Source organism: Pan paniscus, chromosome 20 (genome assembly GCF_029289425.2).
Source record: "Pan paniscus chromosome 20, NHGRI_mPanPan1-v2.0_pri, whole genome shotgun sequence".
Classification (NCBI taxonomy): domain Eukaryota; kingdom Metazoa; phylum Chordata; class Mammalia; order Primates; family Hominidae; genus Pan; species Pan paniscus.
The window spans coordinates 19,503,321-19,530,489 of NC_073269.2; the positions used below are offsets into that span (position 1 = coordinate 19,503,321).

The 27,169-nt window shown below is 49.8% G+C and overlaps 1 protein-coding gene across 7 annotated transcripts in view; it reads left to right on the forward strand.

The window, feature by feature from the left end:
- The first annotated feature begins 9,238 nt into the window (after positions 1-9,238).
- CLEC17A (C-type lectin domain containing 17A) overlaps positions 9,239-27,169 on the forward strand; it is a 29,984-nt gene continuing 12,053 nt past the window's right edge. For 2 of the 7 annotated variants that reach the window (XM_034945076.4, XM_034945080.4), the window contains exons 1-11: positions 9,239-9,358; positions 9,512-9,589; positions 13,760-13,837; positions 18,390-18,467; positions 20,609-20,641; positions 20,724-20,774; positions 20,851-20,892; positions 21,366-21,407; positions 24,130-24,267; positions 24,353-24,415; positions 26,944-27,039. In XM_034945076.4, coding sequence (XP_034800967.1) covers positions 9,316-9,358; positions 9,512-9,589; positions 13,760-13,837; positions 18,390-18,467; positions 20,609-20,641; positions 20,724-20,774; positions 20,851-20,892; positions 21,366-21,407; positions 24,130-24,267; positions 24,353-24,415; positions 26,944-27,039 — 742 coding nt within the window. In that variant the 5' untranslated portion in view covers positions 9,239-9,315. The remainder of the gene's footprint in view (positions 9,359-9,511; positions 9,590-13,759; positions 13,838-18,389; positions 18,468-20,608; positions 20,642-20,723; positions 20,775-20,850; positions 20,893-21,365; positions 21,408-24,129; positions 24,268-24,352; positions 24,416-26,943; positions 27,040-27,169) is intronic. The other 5 variants (XM_063599970.1, XM_063599971.1, XM_063599972.1 and 2 more) reach the window with 5 other exon arrangements.

Genomic DNA, 27,169 nt, shown 5'->3' on the forward strand with positions numbered 1-27,169 from the left:
TTTTTTTTTTTTTGAGACGGAGTCTTGCTCTGTCGCCCAGGCTGGAGTGCAGTGACGCAATCTCGGCTCACTGCAAGCTCCGCCTCCCGGGTTCACGCCATTGTCCTGCCTCAGCCTGCCGAGTAGCTGGGACTACAAGCGCCCGCCACCACGCCTGGCTACTTTTTTTGTATTTTTAGTAGAGACGGGGTTTCACCGTGTTAGCCAGGATAGTCTTGATCTCCTGACCTTGTGATCCGCCCGCCTCGGCCTCCCAAATAATTTTTTTTGTATTTTTAGTAGAGACGGAGTTTCATCATGTTGGCTAGGCTGGTCTTGAACTCCTGACCTCAGGTGATCCACCCGCTTCGGCCTCCCAAAGTGCAGGGATTACAGGCTTGAACCACTGCATCCAGCTGAGACCTTCTTTCCAGGGCTACCTGTGTGACCTGTCCCTATCTCCAGGCCACCACATTAATCTGTGATTCTTGTGCCCTTCTAGACTCAAGGGGGCAGCATTCACATTGTGATCTCTATGAATGGTGCTTCTGGAGTTGTGCCGTGCACAGCCTGCACAGCTGCACCCAGTAACCCTGACGTGTTCTGGGCATGTCTCCTTAATCTTCCTTTCTCTGTGCTTCAGCTGCTCACCCAGAGGTCAGAGCTCAAAGGGAGTCCAGAGAGGCAAATTACAGTACTAGCTCACTTTCCCTGTGTGACCTCCAGAAGTGACTTCATTTCTCGCAGACTGAGTTTACTCATCTGTAAGATGAGGTTTGTAATACCTATCTCATAATGTTCCCAGCCAGCGAGGGCTCCCCTCCTCCTGATGGATTCCACCCCTTTCCTGGCTTTATTTTTTTATTTTTTCAAGACAGGGTCTTGCTCTATTACCCAGGCTGGAGTGCAGTGTCATGATCTCGGCTCACTGCAGCCTCTGCCTCCTGGGCTCAGGCGACCCTCCTGCCTCAGCCTCCCGAGTAGCTGGGATTCCACGTGCGTGCCACTATGCCCAGCTAATATTTGTATTTTTGTAGAGATGAGGTTTTGCCATGTTGCCCAGGCTGATCTCAACCTCTTGGGCTCAAGCAAACCACCTGCCTTGGCCTCCCAAAGTGCTGGGATTACAGACGTGAGCCATCATGCTGGACCTTTATTTTCCTCCTTCGCACTTAGCACCATTTAAACTGCGATCCATTTGCCTTATTTATTTTGTTTATTATTGGTCTCTCCTCTCAACTCAGCTCTGTGAAGCAGGGAATTTTGTCTGTCTTGTTCACTGCCATATTACTGCACCTAGAACAGAACTGGCATGCAGTAGATGCTTAGAAAATATTTGTTGAATAGACTGGGTGCGGTGGCTAACGACTGTAATTACACGGCTTTAGGAGGCGGAGGCAGAAGGATCACTTGAGAACAGGACTTTGAGACCAGCCTGGGCAATATAGGGAGACCCCTGTCTCTACAAAAAAATAAAAAAATTAGCCGGGCTGGTGGCATGCACCTGTAGTCCCAGCTACTTGGGAGGCTGAAGTGGGAGGATCGCTTGAGCCCAGGAGGTTGAGGCTGCAGTGAGCAATGATCATGCCACTGCACTCCAGCCTGGTCAACAGAGCAAGACCCTGTCTCTGAAAATAAATACAGAACAATACAATAAAATAAATAATTTGTTGAATAAACACAGGAATAAATAAATAGAGAAGGTGGAAGAATCAGATGGTTGCATCAAAAGCGCTTAGTGCCTGGCATCCAGTAGGTGCTCAATACATGCTCACTATTGTTTCTTTCATCCAGGTCACAGTCTGGCGCTAGAAAGCCAAACAAAGGAGGCTACTGTGACCAGTCATTTCACCAGAGGCTGAAGGGATTCAAGCCAGGGATGACTGGGGTTGGGCGTGGAGGCATGTGGCCCATTCCATTCTAAGCTTCCAGGACTCAAATGGTTCAGCCTGGCCTAGCCTTACCGAGCACTGGGGACCTGGGGGAAATGATAGTGAAAGGGCCATTGTCTGGGGTGATAACTGAGATTCGTTGTCTTACAGCGGAGGAAATCAAGGACGTGGACACACAAGGAGTGAGGTTAAGAGAGGAAGTTTATATTTATTTATTAATTTTTTTGAGATGGAGTCTTGCTCTGTCACCCAGGCCGGAGTGCAGTGGCACAATCTCGGTTCACTGCAACCTTCACCTCCTGGGTTCAAGTAATTCCTGTCTCAGCCTCCCAGGTAGCTGGGATTACAGGTGTGAGTCACCCTCCTGGCCTATTTACTTATTTTTTGAGATGGAGTCTTGCGCTGTTGCCCAGGCTGGAGTGTAATGGCAGGATCTCAGATCACTGCAACCTCTGCCTCCTGGGTTCAAGTGATTCTCGTGCCTCAGCCTCTGAGTAGCTGAGATTACAGGTGTGTGCCACCACACCCGGCTAATTTTTTGTATTTTTAGTAGAGATGAGGTTTCACCACGTTGGCCAGGACCTCCTGACCTCAAATGACCCACCCACCTCGGCCTTCCAAAGTGCCGGGATTACAGGCATGAGCTACTGCGCCTGGCCAAGAGTGAAAGTTTAATAGGTGAAAGAATACCTGTCTCTGCTGCAGAGAGAGGGGTCCTGAACAGGTTGCCGGTTTTGAGGTGAATGCAGGGGGTTTTATAGATGCTTGGTGAGCAGGCAGTGTCTGATTTACATAGGGTTTGAAAGATTGGTTGGGCCAGGTGTGCTATTTGCATAGGGCACAAAAACTGGTTAGGACTAGGTGTGCCATTTGCATAGGGCGCGAATTTCTGGAAGTCCCCCCACCTTAATCTTTCATTATGTAGGTAGGTTCTCTGCCTGGCCTGCACCATCTTGCCCGTTTATTTTTTATTATTATTATTTTTTTTACTGTACACATGATAATAAAAGGGAAGATGGAGACTCCATGTTGAACATGCCTGGCCCTCAGGTAGCCCTTTTCTATTGGCACAGCTGCTGGCATTTTCTCATGCAAGCTTCCAGCTTGCTTATCTATGTTTGCAGCTCAATTTCTCAGGATGCTCGTTGTTAAAAATAAATAATTTCTTGGGCTGTTTTTTTTGTGTGTTTGTTTGTTTTCTTTGAGCTGGAGTTTTGCTCTTGTTGCCCAGGCTGGAGTGCAATGGCGCAATCTTGGCTTGCTGCAGCCTCCGCCTCCCGGATTCAAGTGATTTTCCTGCCTCAGCCTCCTGAGTACCTGGGATTATAGGCACCTGCTACCATGCCTGGCTAATTTTTTGTATTTTTTTTTGTATATATATATATATATATATATATATATATATATATATACTTTTTTTTTTTTTAGTAGAGACGGGGTTTCGCTATGTTGGTCAAGCTGGTCTCGAACTTCTGACCTCAGATGATCCGTCTGCCTCCGCCTCCCAAAGTGTTGGGATTACAGGCGTGAGCCACTGAGCCCAGCCTGGGCTGCTTTTTGTTAAAAGGGAAGCTCTGACAAGGACTCTCTTACCCTCACTAGCTGCCTAAATAATGTCTTTCTATCTCCTGTATCAATATTTGGGTGAGGGTGATTTTAGGCAGCATGTGGGGGCCTCCATCACCCATCATCTGTATCCTTCCTGTTTTTTTCTTTATCAACCACCCACCAAGGAGACCTTCCTGTGTCCCTTGCCCACCACTCCCAGGGGACCTGTTTTTTTTTTTTTTCTTTGAGACGGAGTCTTGCTCTGTCACCCAGGCTGGAGTGCAGTGGTGAGATCTCGGCTCACTGCAATCTCGGCCTCTTGGGTTCAAGCAATTCTCCTGCCTCAGCCCCCTGAGTAGCTGGGATTACAGGCGCCCGCCACCACTCCTGGCTAATTTTTGTATTTTTAGTAGAGATGGGATTTCACCATGTTGGCCAGGCTGATCTCGAACTCCTGACCTCAGGTGATCTTCCCGCCTCGGCCTCCCAAAGTGGTGGGATTACAGGCATGAGCCACCGCACCTGGCCAGGACCCGGTTTATTGGCCACAGTTCCCCGCCTCTCCCCTTTCTTCCTTCCCTTGCTCTCCTGTCCTGCCCCATCTGGTCTGCGCCAGAAGGGGCTGCATTCGCACTCTGGGAGCAGAGCAGCCTCAGAGGGCCCACGTGGGACATGAGATGGGGAAGGAAATTCTGAGTGGTGTCTGCACCTTGCCACAGTCTGCTGGTTGGGAGACCAGATGCTCTGGGGGATTCAGTTTCAGGGAAGGAGGAAAAACAAGGTCAGTGAGGCCTCAGCAGAAGACTCCCAGGGCAAGCCCCGCTTCTGCTTATGGGGCAGACAGAACACTTGTCTCTAATCCAGGCAGGAGTGCTACTGACACCCAGCGTTTGATGCTGTGTGCACTGAGAGTGGCTGGCTGGTATTGGAGGGATGAGAGAGCCTGGAGGGGCAGGGCTTTAGGGGTGGCCTTAGACAGGGCTTGGCAGGCAGGAGGTCACTCACTCATTCAACAAACATTCATTGAGCACCTACCGTGTGGCAGGCAGTGAACAAGACAGACACAAATCCCTGCCCTCATGGAGTTGAGCTGCTAATAGGTGGAAGACAGGCAGAGAACAAGATTAGGAAGTGAGGTATGTGCAATGTGAGATATGATAAGACTGTGACAATGGTTAAGGGGAAAAATGGCAGACAGAGTGGATGAGAAGGGATGGTCTGGAATTTTATTTTTATTTTATTTTTTTGAGACGGGGTCTCACTTTGTTGCCCACGCCAGAGTGCAGTGGCACAATCACAGCTCATTGCAGCCTTGAATTCCTGGGCTCAAGGGATCCTCCTACCTCAGCCTCCTGAGTAGCTAGGACTATAGGTGTGTACCAACATGCCTGGTTAATTTTTTCATTAATATCACAGTGCGTAAACCCTGTGATATGATAAATATCAGAGGGATATTTCATTAATTTTGTAGAGGCAGGGTCTCCCTACCTTACCCAGGCTGGTTGTTCATCATATTGGTCAGGCTGTTCTTGAACTCCCGACCTCAGGTAATCCACCTGCCTTAGCCTCCCAAAGTGCTGGGATTCCAGGCGTGTGTCACCACGCCCAGCCTGATCCTCCTCTTTATTGCAATCCCCCATGTACATGTGATTCCTTTCTCCTTCTTTCTTTTTCTTCTTTTTCTGTTTCTACTTAATTTTTATTTTTATTTTTTTGAGATGGAGTTTCTTTCTGTCACCCAGGCTGGAGTGCAGTGGTGCGATCTTGGCTCACTGCAACCTTTGCCTTGCAGGTTCAAGTGATTGTCCTGCCTCAGCCTCCGTGGTAGCTGGGATTACAGGTGCACACCACCATGCCCAGCTCATTTTCGTATTTTTAGTAGGGACAGGGCTTCACCATATTGGCCAGGCCGGCCTCAAACTCCTGACCTCAGGTGATCCCCTGGCTTCGGCCTCCCAAAGTGCTGGGATTACAGGCATGAACCACTGTGCCTGGCCATCTACTTCTTTTTCTTTTCTTGTTTTTAGAGATGGGGTCTCACTATGTTGCCCAGGCTGGAGTGCAGTGGCTATTCACAGGCGTGACCATAATGCACTGCAGCCTCAAATTCCTGGGCTCCAGGACTCCTCCCATCTCAGCCTCCTGAGTAGCTGGGACTATAGGCTCACACCACTGCACCTGTGTTTTTCTTCTTTTTCTATTTGTGACTATCTAACATAACTTCTAACGTAGTTGAGTTATTTATTTTATTCACTCTCTTTCTCCCTGTTGCTGCTCCCATGGGTAAAATTTTTTGTTGTTGTTCACCAGTGTATTTCGGTTCTTATGTGTTAGAGCCTAACACAGAGTAGGTGGTCAGTACTTATCTGTTGAATCAATGAATGAACAAATGAATCCCTGTTTGACATATCAGGAGACTAATGCTCAGAGATGTTGTTCTCCACCCCCAAGGTGACACAGCAAGAATGGGCCTGAGCTGGAAGCAGCCTGGGCTCATAGCCTTGTTATTTCGGTGAATGGGGCTGGATTCCAACATCTGTTCCTGAATACCTACTGTGTGCCAGGTCCCGAGGGATGGTATTGGCCAGGTAGCTATCACCCCTATACCATGAGACCACCCAGCCTTTATTGTAAGAAGGTCCCCTTACCTCTAAGAGTGCTTTTTTTTTTTTTTTTTTTTTTTTTGAGACAGAGTTTTGCTCTGTTGCCCAGGCTTGAGCACAGTGGTGTGATCACAGCTCTCTGCATCCTCAATCTCCTGGGCTCAAGCGATCCTCCCACCTCAGCCTCCCAAGTAGCTGGATCTACAGGCATGCACCACCATGCCCAGCTAATTAAAAAAAAAAATTTTTTTTTTTGAGAGAAGTCTCGTTCTTGTCCCCCAGGCTTGAGTGTGATGGCTCAATCTCGGCTCACTGCAACATCTGCCTCCTGGGTTCAAATGATTCTCCTGCCTCTGCCTCCCAAGTAGCTGGGATTAAGGCGCCTGCCACCACGCCCGGCTAATTTTTGTATTTTTTAGTAGAGACAGGGTTTCACCATGTTTGCCAGGCTGATCTCGAACTCCTGACCTCAGGTGATCCGCCCACCTCAGCCTCCCAAAGTGCTGGGATTACAGGTGTGAGCCACCGCGCCCAGCCTAAAAAATTTTCTTTTTCTGTATAGTTGGGGTCTCACTTTGTTGCCCAGGATGGTCTCAAGCTCCTGGCCTCAAGAGATCCTCCTGCCTTGGCCTGCCAAAGTGCTGGGATTATAGGCATGAGGCACCATGCTCAGCCCAAAAAGTGCTCTTGATGGGCAGATATACCGTCAGTCTTTTTGACCTATTGACCTGTCCCTCCCCCTGTTACTTTTCCCCTTCTCCTATCCTCCTATGTCTGTTTGCAGCTGCTCCCCACCCCCATCCATCTGGAGCCTGATTAGCTTGTGTGTGCTTAGCAGATGTTGGCTGAACAGACGGGCTCTTTCTTCCTTCTCAGACAGGTCTCCATTTTCCCATCTCTAGAATGGGTACAGTCACATTTGCCCTCCTACAGGTTGGAATGGGTACAGTCACATTTGCCCTCCTACAGGCTGGGAAGGCTCTATGACATCAGGCCATGTAAGAGGGGAAAGCCCAGCCCCTAGAGTCAGCTTTGAATGGAAAGGGAGGTTAATCTGCTGCTGCCCTCCTACCTCAATTAAGACTGGGGCTACCCCATTGCCCACGTGCGGTGCGGGGGAAGGTTTTTCCATTTGTTAGAGGCTCTCACTTGCTTATACTGAGCCTGTCAGGTAAGAAATACATTCTATTTTGTTTGAGACACTCTTGTTCTGAGTCTCAGTTATGGAAACCCAACCTAATGTTCCCCATGGGCCTGATGAATGTTCCTTGTTGTTGAAGCCAATCTGAGTTGCATTTCCTCTTACTTTTAGTAAAAACCTCTACAAAGGGAAATTGGGGTCTTGCCCCTTGGGGTACATATTATTTCCTATAGTGACTCTAACAAATTACTCATAAATTGAGTGACTCAGAACCACAGAAATAATTAGTATTATTATTGTTACTATTTTGAGATAGAGTCCTGCTCTTTCGCCCAGGCTGGAATGCAGTGGCGAGATCTTGGCTCACTGCAGCCTCCGCCTCCCGGGTTGAGGCGATTCTTCTGCTGCAGCCACCCGAGTAGCTGGGATTACAGGTGCCCGCTATCATGTCCAGCTATTCTTTTTTTTTTTTGTAATTTTAGTAGAGACGGGATTTCACCATGTTGGCCAGGCTGGTCTCGAATGCCTGACCTCAAGTGATCCACCTGTCTGAGCCTCCCGAAGTGTTGGGATTACAGGCGTGAGCCACCGCGCCCGGCCAGAAATGGATTATATGGATTATTTTATTTTATTTTTTTGAGATGGAGTTTCACTCTTGTTGCCCAGGCAGGAGTGCAATGATGTGATCTCGGCTCACTGCAACCTCTACCTCCCGAGTTCAAGCGATTCTCCTGCCTCAGCCTCCTGAGTAGCTGGGATTACAGGTGCGCACCACCATATCTGGCTAATTTTGTATTTTTAGTAGAGATGGGATTTCACCATGTTGGCCAAGCTGGTCTTGAACTCCTGACCTCAGGTGATCCACCCACCTCGGCCTCCCAAAGTGTTGGGATTACAGGTGTGAGCCACTGCACCCGGCCAGATTATTTTATAGTTCTGGAGTCAGGAGACCAACATCAGTCTCACTGTGGAAACCCAAGTGTTCATGGGCTGGGCCGTGCTTCTTTAAGAGGCTGCAGCGTGAGAATCCATTTTCTTGCTGTTTCCAGCCTCTGCAGTTGCATTCTTTAGCATATGGCTCCTTCTTGCATCTTCAAAGCCAGCAGAATAGTGCATAACTTTAGTGACCACATTGCCTTTTTTTTGTGTCAAATCTCCTTCTGTTTCCCTTCTACGAGGACCCTTGTAATGCCATTTTTTTTTTTTTTTTTTGAGATGGAGTCTCGCTCTGTCACCCAGGCTGGAGTGCAGTGGCGCGATCTTGGCTCACTGCAAGCTCCACCTCCTGGGTTCACGCCATTCTCCTCCCTCAGCCTCCCAAGTAGCTGGGACCACAGGCACCCGCCACCACACCCAGCTAATTTTTTGTATTTTTAGTAGAGACGGAGTTTCACTGTGTAAGCCAGGATGGTCTCGATCTCCTGACCTCGTGATCTGCCTGTCTTGGCCTCCCAAAGTGCTGGGATTACAGGCGTGAGCCACCGTGCCTGGCCTGTAAAGCCATTTAAGGCCCACCTAGGTAATCCAGGATAACCCATCCATCTCAAGACCCTTAATTAATTAATTAATTAATTTATATTTAATGTTTTTTTAAAAAATTATTTATTTATTTATTGAGACAGAATCTCACTCTGTCACTCAGGCTGGAGTGCAGTGGCGCGATCTCGGCTAACTGCAACCTCCGTCTCCCAGGTTCAAGCGTTTCTCCTGCCTCGGCCTCCTGAGTAGCTAGGATTACAGGCGCCTGCCACCGCGCCTGGCTAATTTTTGTATTTTTAGTAAAGACTGGGTTTCACCATGTTGGCCAACCTGGTCTCGAACTCCTGGCCTTAAGTGATCCACCCACCTCAGCCTCTAAAAGTGCTGGGATTCCAGGCGAGAGCCACCACACCAGGCCAGTTGTCATTATTCCTTCTGTGCGTGAATCCAAACTGGGGAGAAAGGCTCTGTGTGTGTGTGTGTGTGTGTGTGTGTGTGTGTGTGTGTGTGTGCACGTGTGAGGTCTGAGGGCTTCCTGTCAAGATGAATTTGCATGTATTTGACTTTGAAAGGAAAAGGGAACTGAGAGAGCCCCCAGACGCCTGAGTCGGAGAGACAGGGGGCAGAGGTTGCCAAGCCCTGGCTGCCACTTGTCAGGTTCCCTGTGCTAGACATGCATAATCTGTATTCCATCACTGGGTACCCGGACCCACCAGGTAAGGCCCCGGCCAGGCTGGGGCTGGGGCCCAGGTGTGGTCAGGACCCAGGGTACAGAATCCCCACCAAGGGGCAGCTGAGGCAGAGACCAGGGCTTGAGGGATGGAGGGAGGAGGGAATGGCTGGGCTCTGACTTGCCTTTCCCCTGGAAGGGACCATGCAGGATGAGGAGGAGGATGATGACTATGAGAACTCAACACCTCCCTACAAGGACCTTCCTCCCAAGCCAGGTAAGAGGACTTTTTGGAGTGTGACCTGGGGGAATACAGGGAATGGGGTCTCCAGTGGGCGTTGGCTGGGCATTGTAGGCACACAGTCAGTCTCCTCTGTATCCAGCCCATGCTGGGCACTGTGGAACCCACACCCTGCCCAGGACGACCTGTCAGTCTGATGGCGGAGGCGGGTTTGGGCACAGTCTTGGTGAGCAGGGTGAGAGAGGAGGGGTCAGGAGATTGGCAAAATCCTTGGGGGACTGAGGGCTCGATTAGAGGAAGGGACTTTGGGGTGGGACTTGAGGGATGAGTAGACATTTCTTAAGAGAAGTCCAGGAGAGAACAGTTAGGTGCAAAGTCTCTGAGTTACAAAAGCTGGTGCTTGAGAAACTGGGAGTAGACTGTGGGCTCCCAGTCTCCTCACCTTTCTACCCAAAGCCCAGGTTTTATTTAGACTTGGATCTCAAACCCAAGGCAGAGCACAGGGTTCAACAAGAGACTGATAAGTGGTTGTAAAAGTGGAGGTTTGGGCCAGCTGCAGTGGTGTGCGTCTGTAGTCTTGATACTTTGGGAGGTCAAGGTGGGAGGATTGCTTGAGGACAGGAATTTGAGACCAGCCAGGGCAACATAGCAAGACCCCATCTCTGCCAAAAAAAAAAGAAAAGTAGAGGTTTGGGCCGTGTATGGTGGCACACGTCTGTAGTCCCAGCTACTTGGGAGGCTGAGTCAAGAGGATCACTTGAGCCCAGGAGTTCTGGGCTATTGTGAACTAGGTGATCGGGCGTCTGCACTAAGTTTGGCATCAATATGGTGATGTTTTGGGAGCAGGGGACCACCAGGTTGCCTAAGGTGTCTGAGGAGGGGTTTCCAGGTTGGAAATGGAGCAGTTCGACACCCCCGAGCTGATCAGTAGTGCGACTGCTCCTGTGAGTAGCCGCTGCACTCCAGCTTGGGCAGCATAGCGCGACCCCACTTCTAAAAAAATAGAGAAAATGAAACCGGAGGTTTTTGAGGTATTCCTGAGTTTACTGCCACCAGGGACCCTGAGGCCATGAGAGATCCCGGGGGCCCAAAACACAAAATCCCTGAGATATGCTGATAGCCTGGTCCTGGTGACCTTAGACAGGGGCCATTCTGTGAGGGCTGAGGCTGTATATCCCCCATCTCTGAGTCCAGAGTGGGGCCACCTGGGAGGTCCAGAAATATGGTGGGACTTGCCTGAGGTAGGAGGTGACCTGGGCTGTGTTGTTTCACTGCCCCATTTCCAATTTATGGTCCTAATGTGACCCTCAAGCCCTGGGTCTACATATATGACCAACCAATCCCATTCCCTTCTTCAGGGCCACGTCTGCTCCAAAAGCACAGTCCTGTCCCCACATCCACATGCAGCCCAGCATCCACTCTCCAATCCAACTTCATCACCCTCTCTACTATAGCCCAGCCTCGACTCCTTCCCCATTCCCAAACCTGGCAAGGACTCTGTTCTTCATCCTAACCACATCATGACCTTACCCACATCCATCCCTGTCCCCAACCCATTTTCCATCCCATTCCACCCCATCCCAACACCAATTCTAATCCAAACCCCGCCTCATCTTCATCCCCATCCTCAAACTCAACTGTTTTTGTTTTTTAAAATCCCCTCCATCCCCTTCCATCCCTTCTCCTTTCAATCAAACCCTCAAAGAGACACACAGAGAAGAGAACTGTGAATTGTCTGCTCATTAGTTTTTATGAGAGGAATCCAGAGAATTAAAAAAAAATTTTTTTGAGATAGGGTCTTGCTTGTCACCCAGGCTGCCCTGAAGTGGTGCAATCATAGCTCACTGCAGCCTTGAGCTCCTGGGTCCAAGCAATCCTCCTACTACAACCTCCCGAGTAGCTGGGGTTACAGGCATGAGTCACTGTCTGTAAAGCCTCATGTGAAGCTCAGGGTCTACATATACGACTCATATGACTCTCAGGGCCTGTAAGTTCTGCAGAGATGACTGTGGTAGTCAGCCTTCAAAATGGGTTCCCCGTGAGCCTTACATTCTCATATTCGTGCCCTTGTGTAGTCTCTTCCCACAACGACTCAGAGCTGGTCCATGTGATAAATAGAATACTGTATAGTGGAGACCATCCTTTGTGACTTGTGAGGCTAGATCATAGGAGCATGGTGGCTTCTATCTTTGCCTCTGCCATGTTGTGAAGATGCCCAATCATCCCTTTGGAGAGGCTCACATGGCAAGGAACTGAGGCCTCCCACCAACAGCCATGTGAGTGCATCATCTTGGAAGCAGATCCTCTAGCCCCAGTCAAGCCTGCAGATGACTTGCAGTCCCAGGCAACATGTTGACTACAATCACACAAGAGATCTCAAGCTAGAGCTACCCAGCTAAGCTGCTCTTAGATTCCTGAACCACAGAAACTGTGAGATAATAAATGCTTATGGTTGTTTTAAGTCACTGCGTTTTGGGGTAATTGGTTATGCAGCCATAGATAACTGACCCAGTGCCCTGGTACTTCACCATGGAATGTGGGGGAATACTTAACACCTATCCCCTTAACATCTTGTTACAAATGTTACCACTTCCAGGAGGTACTTCCTGATGACCTCTCTACATTAGCTTTTATCCTATCCCTATTGCTCTGTTTTATTAGGTTTAGAGCAGTAATACTTAGTCTATATAAAAACATATTTTAATGTTTCTTAATTTCTTTACTTTTTTTTTTTTTTCTTGAGACGGAGTTTCACTCTTGCTGCCCAGGCCGGAGTGCAATGGTGCAATCTTGGCAGACAGCAACCTCTGCCTCCCGGGTTCAAGTGATTCTCCTGACTCAGCCTCCCTGGCAGCGGGATTACAGGCATGTGCCACCGTGCCCAGCTAATTTTGTATTTTTAGAAAAGATGGGGTTTCTCCATGTTGCTCAGGCTGGTCTTGAACTCCCGACCTCAGGTGATCTGCCTGCCTCGGCCTCCCAAAGTGCTGAGATTACAGGCACGAGCCACCACGCCCAGCCTCTTTTCTACTTTTTTAAGAGTGGGGTCTCCCTCTGTTGCCCAGGCTGGAGTGTAGTAGTGCAATCATGGCTCACTGCTGTGTCAACCTCCTGAGCTCAAGGAATCCTCCCACCTCAGCCTCCTGATAGCTGGGACTACAGGTGTGCACCACCATGCCTGGATGGTTTTTTCTAAAATTTTTTTTACAGAGATAGGGTCTTGCTATGTTGCCCAGGCTGGTCTTGAACTCCTGGCCTCAAGCGATCCTCCTGCCTTGGCCTCCCAAAGTGCTGGGATTATAGGCATGAGCCATTGCGCCCAGCCTATTTCTACGTCTCTTTACTGGTTTATTGTGTCTCTGGTCTAGATTGAAGGAAGAAGTTTATCCATCTCTTCCACCCAGAACTTGGTGCTCTGTGGGGGAGCTCAACTGGGAGCGGGGAGGGGGGTGGCTGTTGTCATTGTTTCTTCTTTTTCTTTCTTTCTTTTTTTTTTTTTTTGAGACAGAATCTCACTCTGTCACTCAGGCTGGAGTGCAGTGGCATGATCTCAGCTCACTGCAACCTCCACCTCCTGAGTTCAAGTGATTCACCTGCCTCAGCCTCACAAGTAGCTGGGATTACAGGTGCGCACCACCACGCCCGGCTAGTTTTTGTACTTTTGGTAGAGACGGGGTTTCACCACATTGGTTGCCCAGGCTGATCTCGAACTCCCAAACTCAGGCGACCTGCCAGCCTCAGCCTCCCAAAGTGCTGGGATTACAGACGTGAGCCACCACCCCCGGCCCATTGTTTCTTCTATGTGTGAGTCCAAACTCCAGAGAAAGATGTGTGTGTGTGTGTGTGTGTGTGTGTGTATGTTTGTGTGAGGTCTGGGGGCTTCCCCCCAAGATGGATTTGCCTGTACTTGACTTTGAAAGGAAAGGGAAACAGACAGATGCCTTAGACATCTGAGTAGGAGGGGCAAGACCTGGCTACCACTTGTCATGTTCCTGGTGTTAGCTGTAGCCATGCACAACCTGTATTCTATCTCTGGGTGTCCAGACCCACCAGGTAAGGCCCTGGCCAGGCTGGGGCTGGGGCCCAGGTGTGGTCAAGATCCAGGGTACAGAATCCCCATCATGGGGCAGCTGAGGCAGAGACCAGGGCTTGAGGGATGGAGGGAGGAGGGAATGGCTGGGCTCTGACTTGCCTTTCCCCTGGAAGGGACCATGCAGGATGAGGAGGAGGATGATGACTATGAGAACTCAACACCTCCCTACAAGGACCTTCCTCCCAAGCCAGGTAAGAGGACTTTTTGGAGTGTGACCTGGGGGAATACAGGGAACGGGGTCTCCAGTGGGCATTGGTTGGGCATTGTAGGCACGCAGTCAGTCTCCTCTGTATCCAGCCCATGCCGGGCACTGTGGAACCCACACCCTGCCCAGGAGGACCTGTCAGTCTGATGGCAGAGGCAGGATTGGGCACAGTCTTGGTGAGCAGGGTGAGAGAGGAGGGGTCAGGAGATTGGCAAAATCCTTGGGGGACTGAGGGCTCGATTAGAGGAAGGGACTTTGGGGTGGGACTTGAGGGATGAGTAGACATTTCTTAAGAGAAGTCCAGGAGAGAACAGTTAGGTGCAAAGTCCCTGAGTTACAAAAGCTGGTGCTTGAGAAACTGGGAGTGGACTGTGGGCTCCCAATCTCCTCGCCTTTCTACCCAAAGCCCAGGTTTTATTTAGACTTGGATCACAAACCCAAGGCATGGTACAGGGTTCAACAAGAGACTGATAAGTGGTTGTTAAAGTGGAGGTTTGGGCCAGCTGCAGTGGTGTGCGTCTGTAGTCTTGATACTTTGGGAGGCCGAGGTGGGAGGATCGCTTGAGGACAGGAGTTTGAGACTAGCCGGGACAACATAGCAAGACCCCATCTCTGCCAAAAAAAAAAAAAAAGTAGAGGTTTGGACCGTTTGTGGTGGCACATGTCTGTAGTCCCAGCTACTTGGGAGGCTGAGTCAAGAGGATCGCTTGAGCCCAGGAGTTCTGGGCTATTGTGAAGTATGTGATTGGGTGTCTGCACTAAGTTTGGCATCAATATGGTGACGTTTTGGGAGCAGGGACCACCAGGTTGCCTAAGGTGTCTGAGGAGGGGTTTCCAGGTTGGAAATGGAGCAGCTCGACACCCCCGAGCTGATCAGTAGTGCGACTGCTGCTGTGAGTAGCCGCTGCACTCCAGCTTGGGCAGCATAGCGCGACCCCACTTCTAAAAAAATAGAGAAAATGAAACCGGAGGTTTTAGAGGTATTCCTGAGTTTACTGCCACCAGGGACCCTGAGGCCATGAGAGATCCCGGGGGCCCAAAACACAAAATCCCTGAGATATGCTGATGGCCTGGTCCTGGTGACCTTAGACAGGAGCCATTCTGTGAGGGCTGAGGCTGTATATCCCCCATCTCTGAGTCCAGAGTGGGGCCACCTGGGAGGTCCAGAAATATGGTGGGACTTGCCTGAGGTAGGAGGTGACCTGGGCTGTGTTGTTTCACTGCCCCATTTCCAATTTATGGTCCTAATGTGACCCTCAAGCCCTGGGTCTACATATATGACCAACCAATCCCATTCCCTTCTTCAGGGCCACGTCTGCTCCAAAAGCACAGTCCTGTCCCCATATCCACATGCAGCCCAGCATCCACTCTCCAATCCAACTTCATCACCCTCTCTACTATAGCCCAGCCTCGACTCCTTCCCCATTCCCAAACCGGGCAAGGACTCTGTTCTTCATCCTAACCACATCATGACCTTACCCACATCCATCCCTGTCCCCAACCCATTTTCCATCCCATCCCACCCCATCCCAACACCAATTCTAATCCAAACCCCACCTCATCTTCATCCCCATCCTCAAACTCAACTATGTTTTTGTGTTTCGAAATCCCTCCTTCCCCTTCCATCCAAACCCTCAAAGAGACACACAGAGAAGAGAACTGTGAATTGTCTGCTCATTAGTTTTTATGAGAGGAAACCAGAGAATTAAAAAAAAATTTTTTTGAAACAGGGTCTTGCTTGTCACCCTGGCTGCCCTGAAGTGGTGCAATTATAGCTCACTGCAGCCTTGAGCTCCTGGGTCCAAGCAATCCTCCTACTACAACCTCCCGAGTAGCTGGGGTTACAGGCATGAGTCACTGTAAAGCCTCATGTGAAGCTCAGGGTCTACATATACGACTCATATGACTCTCAGGGCCTGTAAGTTCTGCAGAGATGACTGTGGTAGTCAGCCTTCAAGATGGGTTCCCTGTGACCCTTACATTCTCATATTCGTGCCCTTGTGTAGTCTCTTCCCACAATGACTCAGAGCTGGTCCATGTGATAAATAGAATACTGTATAGTGGAGACCATCCTTTGTGACTTGCGAGGCTAGATCACAGGAGCATGGTGGCTTCTATCTTTGCCTCTGCCATGTTGTGAAGATGCCCAATCATCCCTTTGGAGAGGCTCACATGGCAAGGAACTGAGGCCTCCCACCAACAGCCATGTGAGTGCATCATCTTGGAAGCAGATCCTCTAGCCCCAGTCAAGCCTGCAGATGACTTGCAGTCCCAGGCAACATGTTGACTACAATCACACAAGAGATCTCAAGCTAGAGCTACCCAGCTAAGCTGCTCTCAGATTCCTGAACCACAGAAACTGTGAGATAATAAATGCTTATGGTTGTTTTAAGTCACTGCGTTTTGGGGTAATTGGTTATGCAGCCATAGATAACTGACCCAGTGCCCTAGTACTTCACCATGGAATGTGGGGGAATACTTAACACCTATCCCCTTAACATCTTGTTACAAATGTTACCACTTCCAGGAGGTACTTCCTGATGACCTCTCTACATTAGCTTTTATCCTATCCCTATTGCTCTGTTTTATTAGGTTTAGAGCAGTAATACTTAGTCTATATAAAAACATATTTTAATGTTTCTTAATTTCTTTACTTTTTTTTTTTTTTTCTTGAGACGGAGTTTCACTCTTGCTGCCCAGGCCGGAGTGCAATGGTGCAATCTTGGCAGACAGCAACCTCTGCCTCCCGGGTTCAAGTGATTCTCCTGACTCAGCCTCCCTGGCAGCGGGATTACAGGCATGTGCCACCGTGCCCGGCTAATTTTGTATTTTTAGAAAAGGTGGGGTTCCTCCATGTTGCTCAGGCTGGTCTTGAACTCCCGACCTCAGGTGATCTGCCTGCCTCGGCCTCCCAAAGTGCTGAGATTACAGGCGTGAGCCACCATGCCCAGCCTCTTTTCTTTTTTCTTTAAGAGTGGGGTCTCCCTCTGTTGCCCAGGCTGGAGTGTAGTAGTGCAATCATGGCTCACTGCTGTGTCAACCTCCTGAGCTCAAGGAATCCTCCCACCTCAGTCTCCCGATAGCTGGGACTACAGGTGTGCACCACCATGCCTGGATGGTTTTTTCTAATTTTTTTTTTTTTTTACAGAGATAGGGTCTTGCTATGTTGCCCAGGCTGGTCTTGAACTCCTGGCCTCAAGCGATCCTCCTGCCTTGGCCTCCCAAAGTGCTGGGATTATAGGCATGAGCCACTGAGCCCAGCCTATTTCTGCGTCTCTTTACTGGTTTATTGTCTCTCTGGTCTAGATTGCAGGAAGAAGTTTATCCATCTCTTCCACCCAGGACTTGGTGCTCTGTAGGGGAGCTCAACTGGGAGCGGGGAGGGGTGTGGCTGTTGTCATGGTTTCTTCTTTTTCCTTTTCTTCTTTTTTTTTTTTTGAGACAGAATTTTGCTCTGTCGCCCAGGCTGGAGTGCAGTGGCGTGATCTCGGCTCACTGCAAGCTCCGCCTCCCAGGTTCACGCCATTCTCCTGCCTCAGCCTCCTGAGTAGCTGGGACCACAGGCGCCCGCCACGACGCCTGGCTAATTTTTTGTATTTTTAGTAGAGACAGGGTTTCACCATGTTAGCCAGGATAGTCTCGATCTCCTGACCTTGTGATCCGACTGCCTCAGCCTCCCAAAGTGCTGGGATTACAGGCGTGAGCCACCGCGCCTGGCCCTTTTTTTTGAGACAGAATCTCACTGTGTTGCCCAGGCTGGAGTGCAGTAGCGCTATCTCGGCTCACTGCAATGGGGGCTATTGTCATTGTTTCTCCTTCCTCTTTTTTTTTTTTTTTTTTTGAGACAGAATCTCACTCTGTCACTCAGGTTGGAGTGCAGTGGTGCGATCTCAGCTCACTGCAACCTCCACCTCCTGAGTTCAAGTGATTCACCTGCCTCAGCCTCACAAGTAGCTGGGATTACAGGCTCGCACCACCATGCCTGGCTAGTTTTTGTATTTTTGTTAGAGACGGGGTTTCGCCATGTTGGTTGCCCAGGCTGATCTCGAACTCCCAAACTCAGGCAACCTGGCAGCCTCAGCCTCCCAAAGTGCTGAGATTACAGATGTGAGCCACCACTCCCGGCCCATTGTTTCTTCCGTGTGTGAATCCAAACTCCGGAGAAAAATGTGTGTGTGTGTGTATGTGTGTGTTTGTGTGAGGTCTGGGGGCTTCCCCCCAAGATGGATTTGCCTGTACTTGACTTTGAAAGGAAAGGGAAACAGACAGATGCCTTAGACATCTGAGTAGGAGGGACAAGACCTGGCTACCACTTGTCATGTTCCTGGTGTTAGCTGTAGCCATGCACAACATGTATACTATCGCTGGGTGTCCAGACCCACCAGGTAAGGCCCTGGCCAGGCTGGGGCTGGGGCCCAGGTGTGGTCAAGATCCAGGGTACAGAATCCCCATCATGGGGCAGCTGAGGCAGAGACCAGGGCTTGAGGGATGGAGGGAGGAGGGAATGGCTGGGCTCTGACTTGCCTTTCCCCTGGAAGGGACCATGCAGGATGAGGAGGAGGATGATGACTATGAGAACTCAACACCTCCCTACAAGGACCTTCCTCCCAAGCCAGGTAAGAGGACTTTTTGGAGTGTGACCTGGGGGAATACAGGGAATGGGGTCTCCAGTGGGCATTGGCTGGGCATTGTAGACACACAGTCAGTCTCCTCTCTACACAGACCTTGCCGGGCACCGTGCAACCCACACCCTGCCCAGGAGGACCTGTCAGTCTGATGGCAGAGGCGGGTTTGGACACAGCCTTGGTGAGCAGGGTTGAGAGAGGAAGGGTCAGGAGATTGGCAAAATCCTTGGGGGACTGAGGGCTCAATTAGAGGAAGGGACTTTGGAGTGGGACTTGAGGGATGAGTAGACATTTCTTTCTTTTTTTCTTTTTTTTGAGATGGAGTTTCACTCTGTCACCCAGGCTGGAGTTCAGTGGCACAATCTCTGCTCACTGCAACCTCGCCTCCTGGGTTCAAGCAATTCTTTTGCCTCAGCCTCCCGATTAGCTGGGATTGCAGGCGCCTGCTACCATGCCCGGTTAACTTTTGTATTTTTAGTAGAGACAGGGTTTCACCATATTGGCCAGGATGGTCTCAAACTCCTGGCCTCAAGTGATCCGCTGGCCTTGGCATCCCAAAGTGCTGGGATTACAGGTGTGAGCCACCGCGCCTGGCCGAGCAGACATTTCTTAAGTAGAGAAGCACAGGAGAGAATTGTTGGCTGCAAAGTCCCCGAGTCATAAAAGCTGGTGCTTGAGAAACTGGGAGTGGACTGTGGGCTCCTCAATCTCCTCTCATTACCACTCAAAGCCCAGGGCTTTATTTAATCTTGGATCTCAATAAACCCAAGGCATAGCCCAGGGTTCAACAAGAATCTGATCAGAGGATATAAAAGTGGAGGTTTGGGCTGGTTGCAGTGGTGTGTATCTGTAGTCCCACTGCTTTGGGAGGCCAAGATGGGAGGATCACTTAGCCATGAGTTCACTGGAGGCCAGGAGTTCGAGACCAGCCTGGGCAATATATAGCAAGACGCCAATCTCTACCAAAAAAAAAAAAAGGGAAGTTGGGCCAGGCGTGGTGGCTCATGCTTGTAATTCTAGCACTTTGGGAAGCCAAGGTGGGAGCATCACTGGAGCCCCAGAGAAGAGACCATCCTGGGTAACACAGTGAAACCCCCAGCTATATGAAAACATTTTTTTTTCAAATTAAAAAAATTAGCCAGTTGTGGGATGTGTGCCTGTTGTCCCAGCTTCTCAGGAGGCCGAGGTGGTAGGATTGCTAGAACCCGGGAGTTCAAGGGTGCAGTGAGCTATGATGGCACCACTGCACTCCAGTCTGGATGACAGAGCAAGGCACTGTCTTTAAAAAAATAGAACACAGGCTGGGTGCGGTGGCTCACGCCTGTAATCCCAGCACTTTGGGAGGCTGAGGCGGGTGGATCACGAGGTCAGGAGATTGAGACCATCCTAGCTAACACAGTGAAACCCCGTCTCTATTAAAAAAATACAAAAAATTAGCCGGGTGTGGTGGTGGGCACCTGTAGTCCCAGCTACTTGGGAGGCTGAGGCAGGAGAATGGCGTGAACCTGGGAGGCGGAGGTTGCAGTGAGCCAAGATCGCGCCACTGAACTCCAGCCTGGGAGACAGAGAGAGACTCTGTCTCATAAAACAAACAAACAAACAAACAAAAAAACATGGCTGGGCACGGTGGCTCAGCCCTGTAATCCCAGCACTTTGGGAGGCCAAGGCGGGTGGATCACTTGAGGTCAGGAGTTCGAGACCAGCCTGGCCAACATGGTGGAATCCTGTCTCTACTAAAAATATAAAAGTTATCTGGGAGTGGTAGCATACGCCTGTAATCCCAGCTGAGGGGGCTGATGCAGAATTGCTTGAACCCAGGGGGCGGAGGTTTCAGTGAGATGAGATCACGCCACTGCACTCCAGTCTGAGCAACAGAGCAAGACTCTGTCTCAAAAAATATAAAATAAAATAAAAAATAAAATAAAATAGGGAGATACCCAGGCAATCTAGGTTAGTTGGTCACCCTAGCTTAATCCCATTTCCATCCCTAATCCCAATTGCATTCTTACGTCCAACCCCGTCTGTAACCTAATCTCCAATCCTCCACTGCAATCCTAACCCTGTTTCCATCACTTCCTCTTGGCGCGTTCCCATCCTCAGCCCAGCCCTCACCCTGAGCTTCTCTTCTCCAGGTTCAAGTGCTCCACCAAGACCTCCAAGGGCAGGTGAGTTGGGGCTGGGGGTGTAGGAGACCCAGAGCTGGCTTTGCCCTGCTCTGGGCCTGAGCAACCATTCCTCCCTCCTCAGCAAAGGAAACAGAGAAACCCCCACTTCCTTGCAAGCCCCGGAACATGACAGGTGAGAGCTGACAGCTGGAGTCTTCCTGCTCACCTGGCTGAAGCCCTTCTTGAAATGACTTTCTCATCTCTTCTAGGCCTGGACCTTGCCGCTGTCACCTGTCCACCTCCTCAACTGGGTGAGCAGTGGGAAGACCCTTTAAGATGCCTAAGAGGGGATACCTGGATGTTTCCTTTCAATCCCCCAATTTTTATTTATTTATTTTTTTTGAGACAGAGTCTCACTGTCATCCAGGCTGGAGTGCAGTGGTGCGATACTGGCTCACTGCAACCTCTGCCTCCTGGGTTCAAGTGATTCTCCTGCTTCAGCCTCCTGAGTAGCTGGGACTACAGGCACGAACCACCACACCCGGCTAAGTTTTGTATTTTTAATAGAGATGGGATTTTGCCATGTTGGCCAGGCTGGTCTCGAACTCCTGACCTCAGGTGATCCACCCGCCTCAGCCTCCGACAGTGCTGGAATTACAGGCGTGAGCCACTGCCCACAGCCAGCCCCCTAAATTCTGACCAGAGAACAAAACAGAGGTTGTTGATCTTGGAAGACAGAGTCTTTGGCATCTTCTGAATAAACCTCTCTCCCCCTTTCTCCCAGCTGTGAATCTTGAGCCTTCTCCATTGCAGCCATCCCTGGCCAGTAAGTGTCCTCCCATTTCCCCTCTGACAGTGGCTAGTGTATCTGATTGAGACCTATGGCTCTACAGTGAGACCCTGAGTCAGAGGAACTTTTCCTTTAAGAAGCTGCTCCTTCAGGACCTGCTGCACTGTTCTGAGTTAGTCTAGTGAGCGCTGCTCTAAGTGAGAAAGCCATTCCTTGACATCAGAGTTTGCAAATGTGTATTCTTTTTTGTCCTTCTGAGGACCAGAGTTATGTGGTTGTTTTGTTTTTGATAATGATGATGGTACTTATGGTTCTGTTGGTGATTGTGATGGAAGGATGAGGAAGGAGATGATGGAAAGGAAGAGGATGGTTGGTGGTAGTAACGATGGTAGAGGTAGTGATGGCGTTGTGTGCTGATGGTGATGGTGGAGATACTGATGATGGTGGTGATGGTGGAGATAGTGATGGTGTTGTTGGTACTGATGACGGTAATGATGGTGGAAACAGTGATATGGTGGTAATGCAGGGCAGAGGTAGTGATGGTATTGTTGGTGATGGTGGTGGTGGTGATGATGAAGGTAGTGATGGTGTTAGTGAGATGGTGATGATGATAGTGGTGGTAGTGATGGTGTTGGTGATGATAGTAGAGGCAGTGATGGTATTGTTGACAATGACAATGTTGTTGGTGATGATGATGGTGGTGAAGGCATTGATGGTGTTGGTGATGACAGTGCTGTTGGTAGTAATGATAGTGGTGAAGGTGGAGGTGGTGATGGTGCTGTTAATATTGATAACGGTAGTGACATAGTATTAGGGTGGTGATGGTGGGTGGAGATAGTGATGGTGTTGGTGATGGTGGTGGTGGTGGAGGTAGTGATGGTGTTGTTGGTAGTGATGGTGGTGGTGATGGTGGAAGTAGTGATGGTGTTGTTGGTAGAGATGATGGTGGTGATGGTGGAGGTAGTGATGGTGTTGGTAGTGATGATGGTGGTGATGATGGAGGTAGTGATGGTGTTGTTGGGAGTGATGATGGTGGTGATGGTGGAGGTAGTGATGGTGTTGGTAATGATGATGGTGGTGATGGTGGAGGTAGTGATGGTGTTGGTAGAGATGATGGTTATGGTGGAGGTAGTGATGGTGTTGTTGGTGATGATGGTGGTGGTGGAGGTAGTGATGGTGTTGGGAGTGATGGTGGTGATGGTGGAGGTAGTGATGGTGTTGTTGGTAATGATGATGGTGGTGATGGTGGAGGTAGTGATGGTGTTGTTGGTAGTGATGGTGGTGATGGTGGAGGTAGTGATGGTGTTGGGAGTGATGATGGTGGTGATGGAGGTAGTGATGGTGTTGTTGGGAGTGATGATGGTGATGGTGGAGGTAGTGATGGTGTTGTTGGCAGTGATGATGGTGGTGATGGTGGAGGTAGTGATGGTGTTGTTGGGAGTGATGATGGTGATGGTGGAGGTAGTGATGGTGTTGTTGGGAGTGATGGTGGTGGTGGTGGAGGTAGTGATGGTGTTGTTGGTAGAGATGATGGTGGTGATGGTGGAGGTAGTGATGGTGTTGTTGGTAGTGATGGTGGTGATGGTGGAGGTAGCGATGGTGTTGTTGGTAGTGATGATGGTGGTGGTGGAGGTAGTGATGGTGTTGGGAGTGATGATGGTAGTGATGGTGGAGGTAGTGATGGTGTTGTTGGGATTGATGATGGTGATGGTGGAGGTAGTGATGGTGTTGTTGGGAGTGATGATGGTGGTGGTGGTGGAGGTAGTGATGGTGTTGTTGGGAGTGATGATGGTGGTGATGGTGGAGGTAGTGATGGTGTTGTTGGGATTGATGATGGTGATGGTGGAGGTAGTGATGGTGTTTTTGGGAGTGATGATGGTGGTGATGGTGGAGGTAGTGATGGTGTTGGTGATGACCATGTTTAAAAAGAAAAAGAAGCTTCTCCTCTCTGAGTCTAGGCCAGATCTCCAGAAACTCAGGTATCTATTGCATAAGATATGGGAAATGTTCTCTGCTCTAGAAGCCGGGGTCCACAAGCTTCCTTGACCTAGGAGCAACTTGGGCAGGGGTTTCTGGAGAGTAGAAGATGATGCATCATAGATATTAAGAACAAAGCTGTGTCCAAGTCATGCCTAACCTCACCAAGCCTCAGTTTACTCACTTGCAAAATGGGGATAATGCTTATAACCTACATCATAAGGATGAGACTCCAATAAGATAGGAAGGATGTAGGTTGGGTACAGTGGCTTACGCCTGTAATCCCAGCACTTTGGGAGGCTGAAGCAGGGAGGATCTCTTGATGCCAGGAGTTCAAGACCATCCTGGACAACATGGCGAGACCCCCATCTCTACAAAAAAATAAAATAAATTAGCTGGGCCTAGTGGCACACATCTATAGACTCAGCTACTTGAAAGGGTGAGGTGGGAGGATTGCTTGAGCCCAGGCATTAGAGGTTGCAGTGAGCTATAACTGTGCCACTGCCCTCCAGCCTGGATGACAGAGTGAAACCTTTTTCAAGAAGGAAAGAAGGAAAAAGAGAAGGATGCAACATGATGCTTAGCGCACCGTAAATGCATCAAAAAGACCCTGAGCCTCTCCAGGGTTCACTCTCCCTAACCCTCTCTTGCTGACTTCATCTGCTGAAATGGTCATGACTACAGACTTCTGCCCCCTGCTCTTGGACAAAGACTTAAGAGTCTCTTCCTTACTCTCTGAAGCCCCAGTATCAGTCTCTCTGTTCCCATCCCCACTCCCCAGCAACTCCAGTCCCCTGGCTCAATCAGAGGTCTGGAGGTCTTGGCTGCTGCCAGAAGAGGTGGATGGTGTACCTGTGTCTGCTGGTGGTGACTTCCCTGTTCCTGGGCTGCCTTGGTCTCACTGTGACCCTGATTAAGTGTGAGTAGGGCCAGGAAGGGACATGGGGAGAGATTGGGGAGGGTGCACAGGAGGACCTGGGCTCAATTTGGACTCTTCCTCATAGACCAGGAGTTGATGGAAGAACTGAGAATGTTAAGCTTTCAGCAGATGACGTGGCGAACAAATAGTGAGTGCTTTCAGTCATTCCTTCATGCCACTCCTATTGAGCCCTAACCCAATCCTCAGATCCAACTCCAAGATCCAACCTCATCCCCATCTTTGCTGGGCACTGTGCTAGGTACCAGGGGGTTAAAATGGTAAACATGTCAGACACAGTCCTTGTCTGACTGTGTGAAGCGTGCATGTGTATATGTGTCCAGACCTCCACCGTCCAATATGGTGGCCACAAGCCATATGTGGCTGTTGAACACTTGAAATGTGGCCAGTCCAAACTGAGATGAGCTCTAAGTATGAAATACACACTGGTCCAGGTGCAGTGGCACATGCCTGTAATCCCAGCGCTTTTGGAGGCTGAGGCAGGATTGCTTGAGGCCAGAAGTTCGAGACCCGACTGGGTAACACAGCAAGGCTCCATCTCTAAAAGAAATTAGCCGGGTGTGGTGGTGTGTGGTGTGTGCTTGTCATCCCAACTACTCAAGAGGCCGAAGTGGGAGGATCTCCTGAATCAGGGAGTTTGAGGTTGATCATGAGCCATGATCACACTCAAGAGATCCTCCTGCCTCAGCCTCTTGAGTAGCTGGGACATAGGCGCATGCCATCACACCCGGCTGGTTAAAAAATTTTTTTTTGTATAGAAGAGGTCTCACTATGTTGACTAAGCTCGTTTCAAACTCCTGGCCTCAGGTATTCCTCCTGCCGCAGCCTCCTGAAGTGTTTCGTGCCTGGCCTAAAACCTGTGTTTCTGTTTTGTCCAACTGAAGGGCCAGCTACTGAGCTAGCGAGTGTTGAAAAAGGGAAGAGTTCGTGGGGGAGTAGTGATAATACACACGTTAATTATAGAAGAATCTTTTGACCTGGGTTGGCCTTCATCATGACCACCGAAGTCTGAATATTTCTCCATTCCACACTGCCTCACCCTATGCTTCATAACAAGCAAGCTCAAAACCCATCAATGGCTTCTCATTGTCCAGAGTCCAAGGTGAAACCTTTAGCTTGGCATTCAAGGATCCACATATTAGGCTGGGCACAGTGGCTCATGTCTGTAATCCTAGCACTTTGGGTGGCCAAGGTGGGAGGATCCCTTGAGGCCAGGAGTTCAAGACCAGCCTGGGCACAGCAAGACTTTCTTTCATTTGTTTGTTCTTTCTTTCTTTCTCTCTCTCTCACTATCTCTCTCTTTCTTTCTTTTTCTTTTTCCTTCCTTTCTTCCTTCCTTCCCTTCCCTCCTCCTTCCTTCCTTCCTTTCTTCTCTCCCTCTTTCTCCTTCCTTCCTTCTTTCCTTCCTTCTTACTTTCTTTCTCTCTTGCTTTCTTTCTTTTGACAGAGTTTTGCTCTTGTTGCCCAGGCCGGAGTACAGTGGCACGATCTCAGCTCACTGCAACATCCCCCTCCCAGGTTCAAGTGATTGTCCTGCCTCAGCTTCCTGAATAGCTCAGATTACAGGCATCTGCCACCACTCCTGGCTAATTTTTTGTATTTTTAGTAGAGATGGGGTTTCACCCTGTTGGCCAGGCTGGTCTTGAACTCCTGACCTCAGGTGACCCATCTGCGTCAGCCTCCCAAAGTTCTGGGATTATGGGCATGAGCCACTGCGCCCGGCCTAGCAAGACCTTGTTTCTACAACAAATTTTAAAAAATTAGCCAGTCATGATGTCATGTACCTGTAGTCCCAGCTACTCAGGAGGCTGAGGTGGGAGGATCACTTGAGCCCAGGAGGTCGAAGCTGCAGTGAACCATGATTGCACTCCAGCCTGTGGGACAGAGCAGGACTGTGTCTAAAAAAAATAAAATAAAGGATCCAGGCATCTGAGCTCATTCTACTTTGATCTCAAGCTTTTCTGAGTTTTCCCTCCACTCTTATAGGCTTTGCCAGCTCACCACAACATACTTGCCTCTGTATCTTTGCTTTTTTTTTTTTTTTTTTGAGATGAAGTCTCACTCTCTTGCCCAGGCGGGAGCACAGTGGTGTGATCTTGGCTCACTGCAACCTCTGCCTTCCGGGTTCAAGTGATTCTCCTGCCTCAGCCTCCTGAGTAGCTGGGATTACAGGCATGCACCACCACGCCCAGCTAATTTTTGTATTTTTAGTAGAGACAGGGTTTTACCATGTTGGCCAGGCTGGTCTTGAACTCTTGACCTCAGATGATCCGCCCACCTCGGCCTCCCAAAGTGCTGGGATTACAGGTGTGAGCCACCATGGGCAGCCTGCATCTTTGCTTTTAAGATAGTCCCTGCCTAATGTGCCTCTTCCTCACCTCACAGTTATCGAATCACTTTCTTCCTTTAAAACCCACTTCCTTCAGGGTGCCCACCACCCCTACTTTTCCCCACATCCCCGGGATTGATCCCTCCTCTGAGCCATTCTCGGATTCTGAGCACTGTACATGTGGTTTTTGAGCGCAAGCATGACCCACTGGAATGTGGACACAGTGGGGAACACAACCCTTGCTTCTCTCTCTGATGTGTCTGCAGTCCGTGGTGGATGGGTAGGATGGGTTCTCAGTCTGTAGCCCTCAAGCCCATCCCTTCTGACAGTGACTGGCATGGCAGGGCTAGCTGGCCTGAAGCATGACATTGACCGTGTAAGAGCTGACACCAACCAGTCCCTGGTGGAACTTTGGGGCTTATTAGGTAAGTGAGACTTGGGGAATTGCCCAGGGATGGGGGGCATGGCAGAGCTGGCACATTACATCACTCCATTGAAGTCATTCTCAGTGCAGTCTATGTGAATGGTGCCCCTCCCCCTCACCAGAGTTGAGCA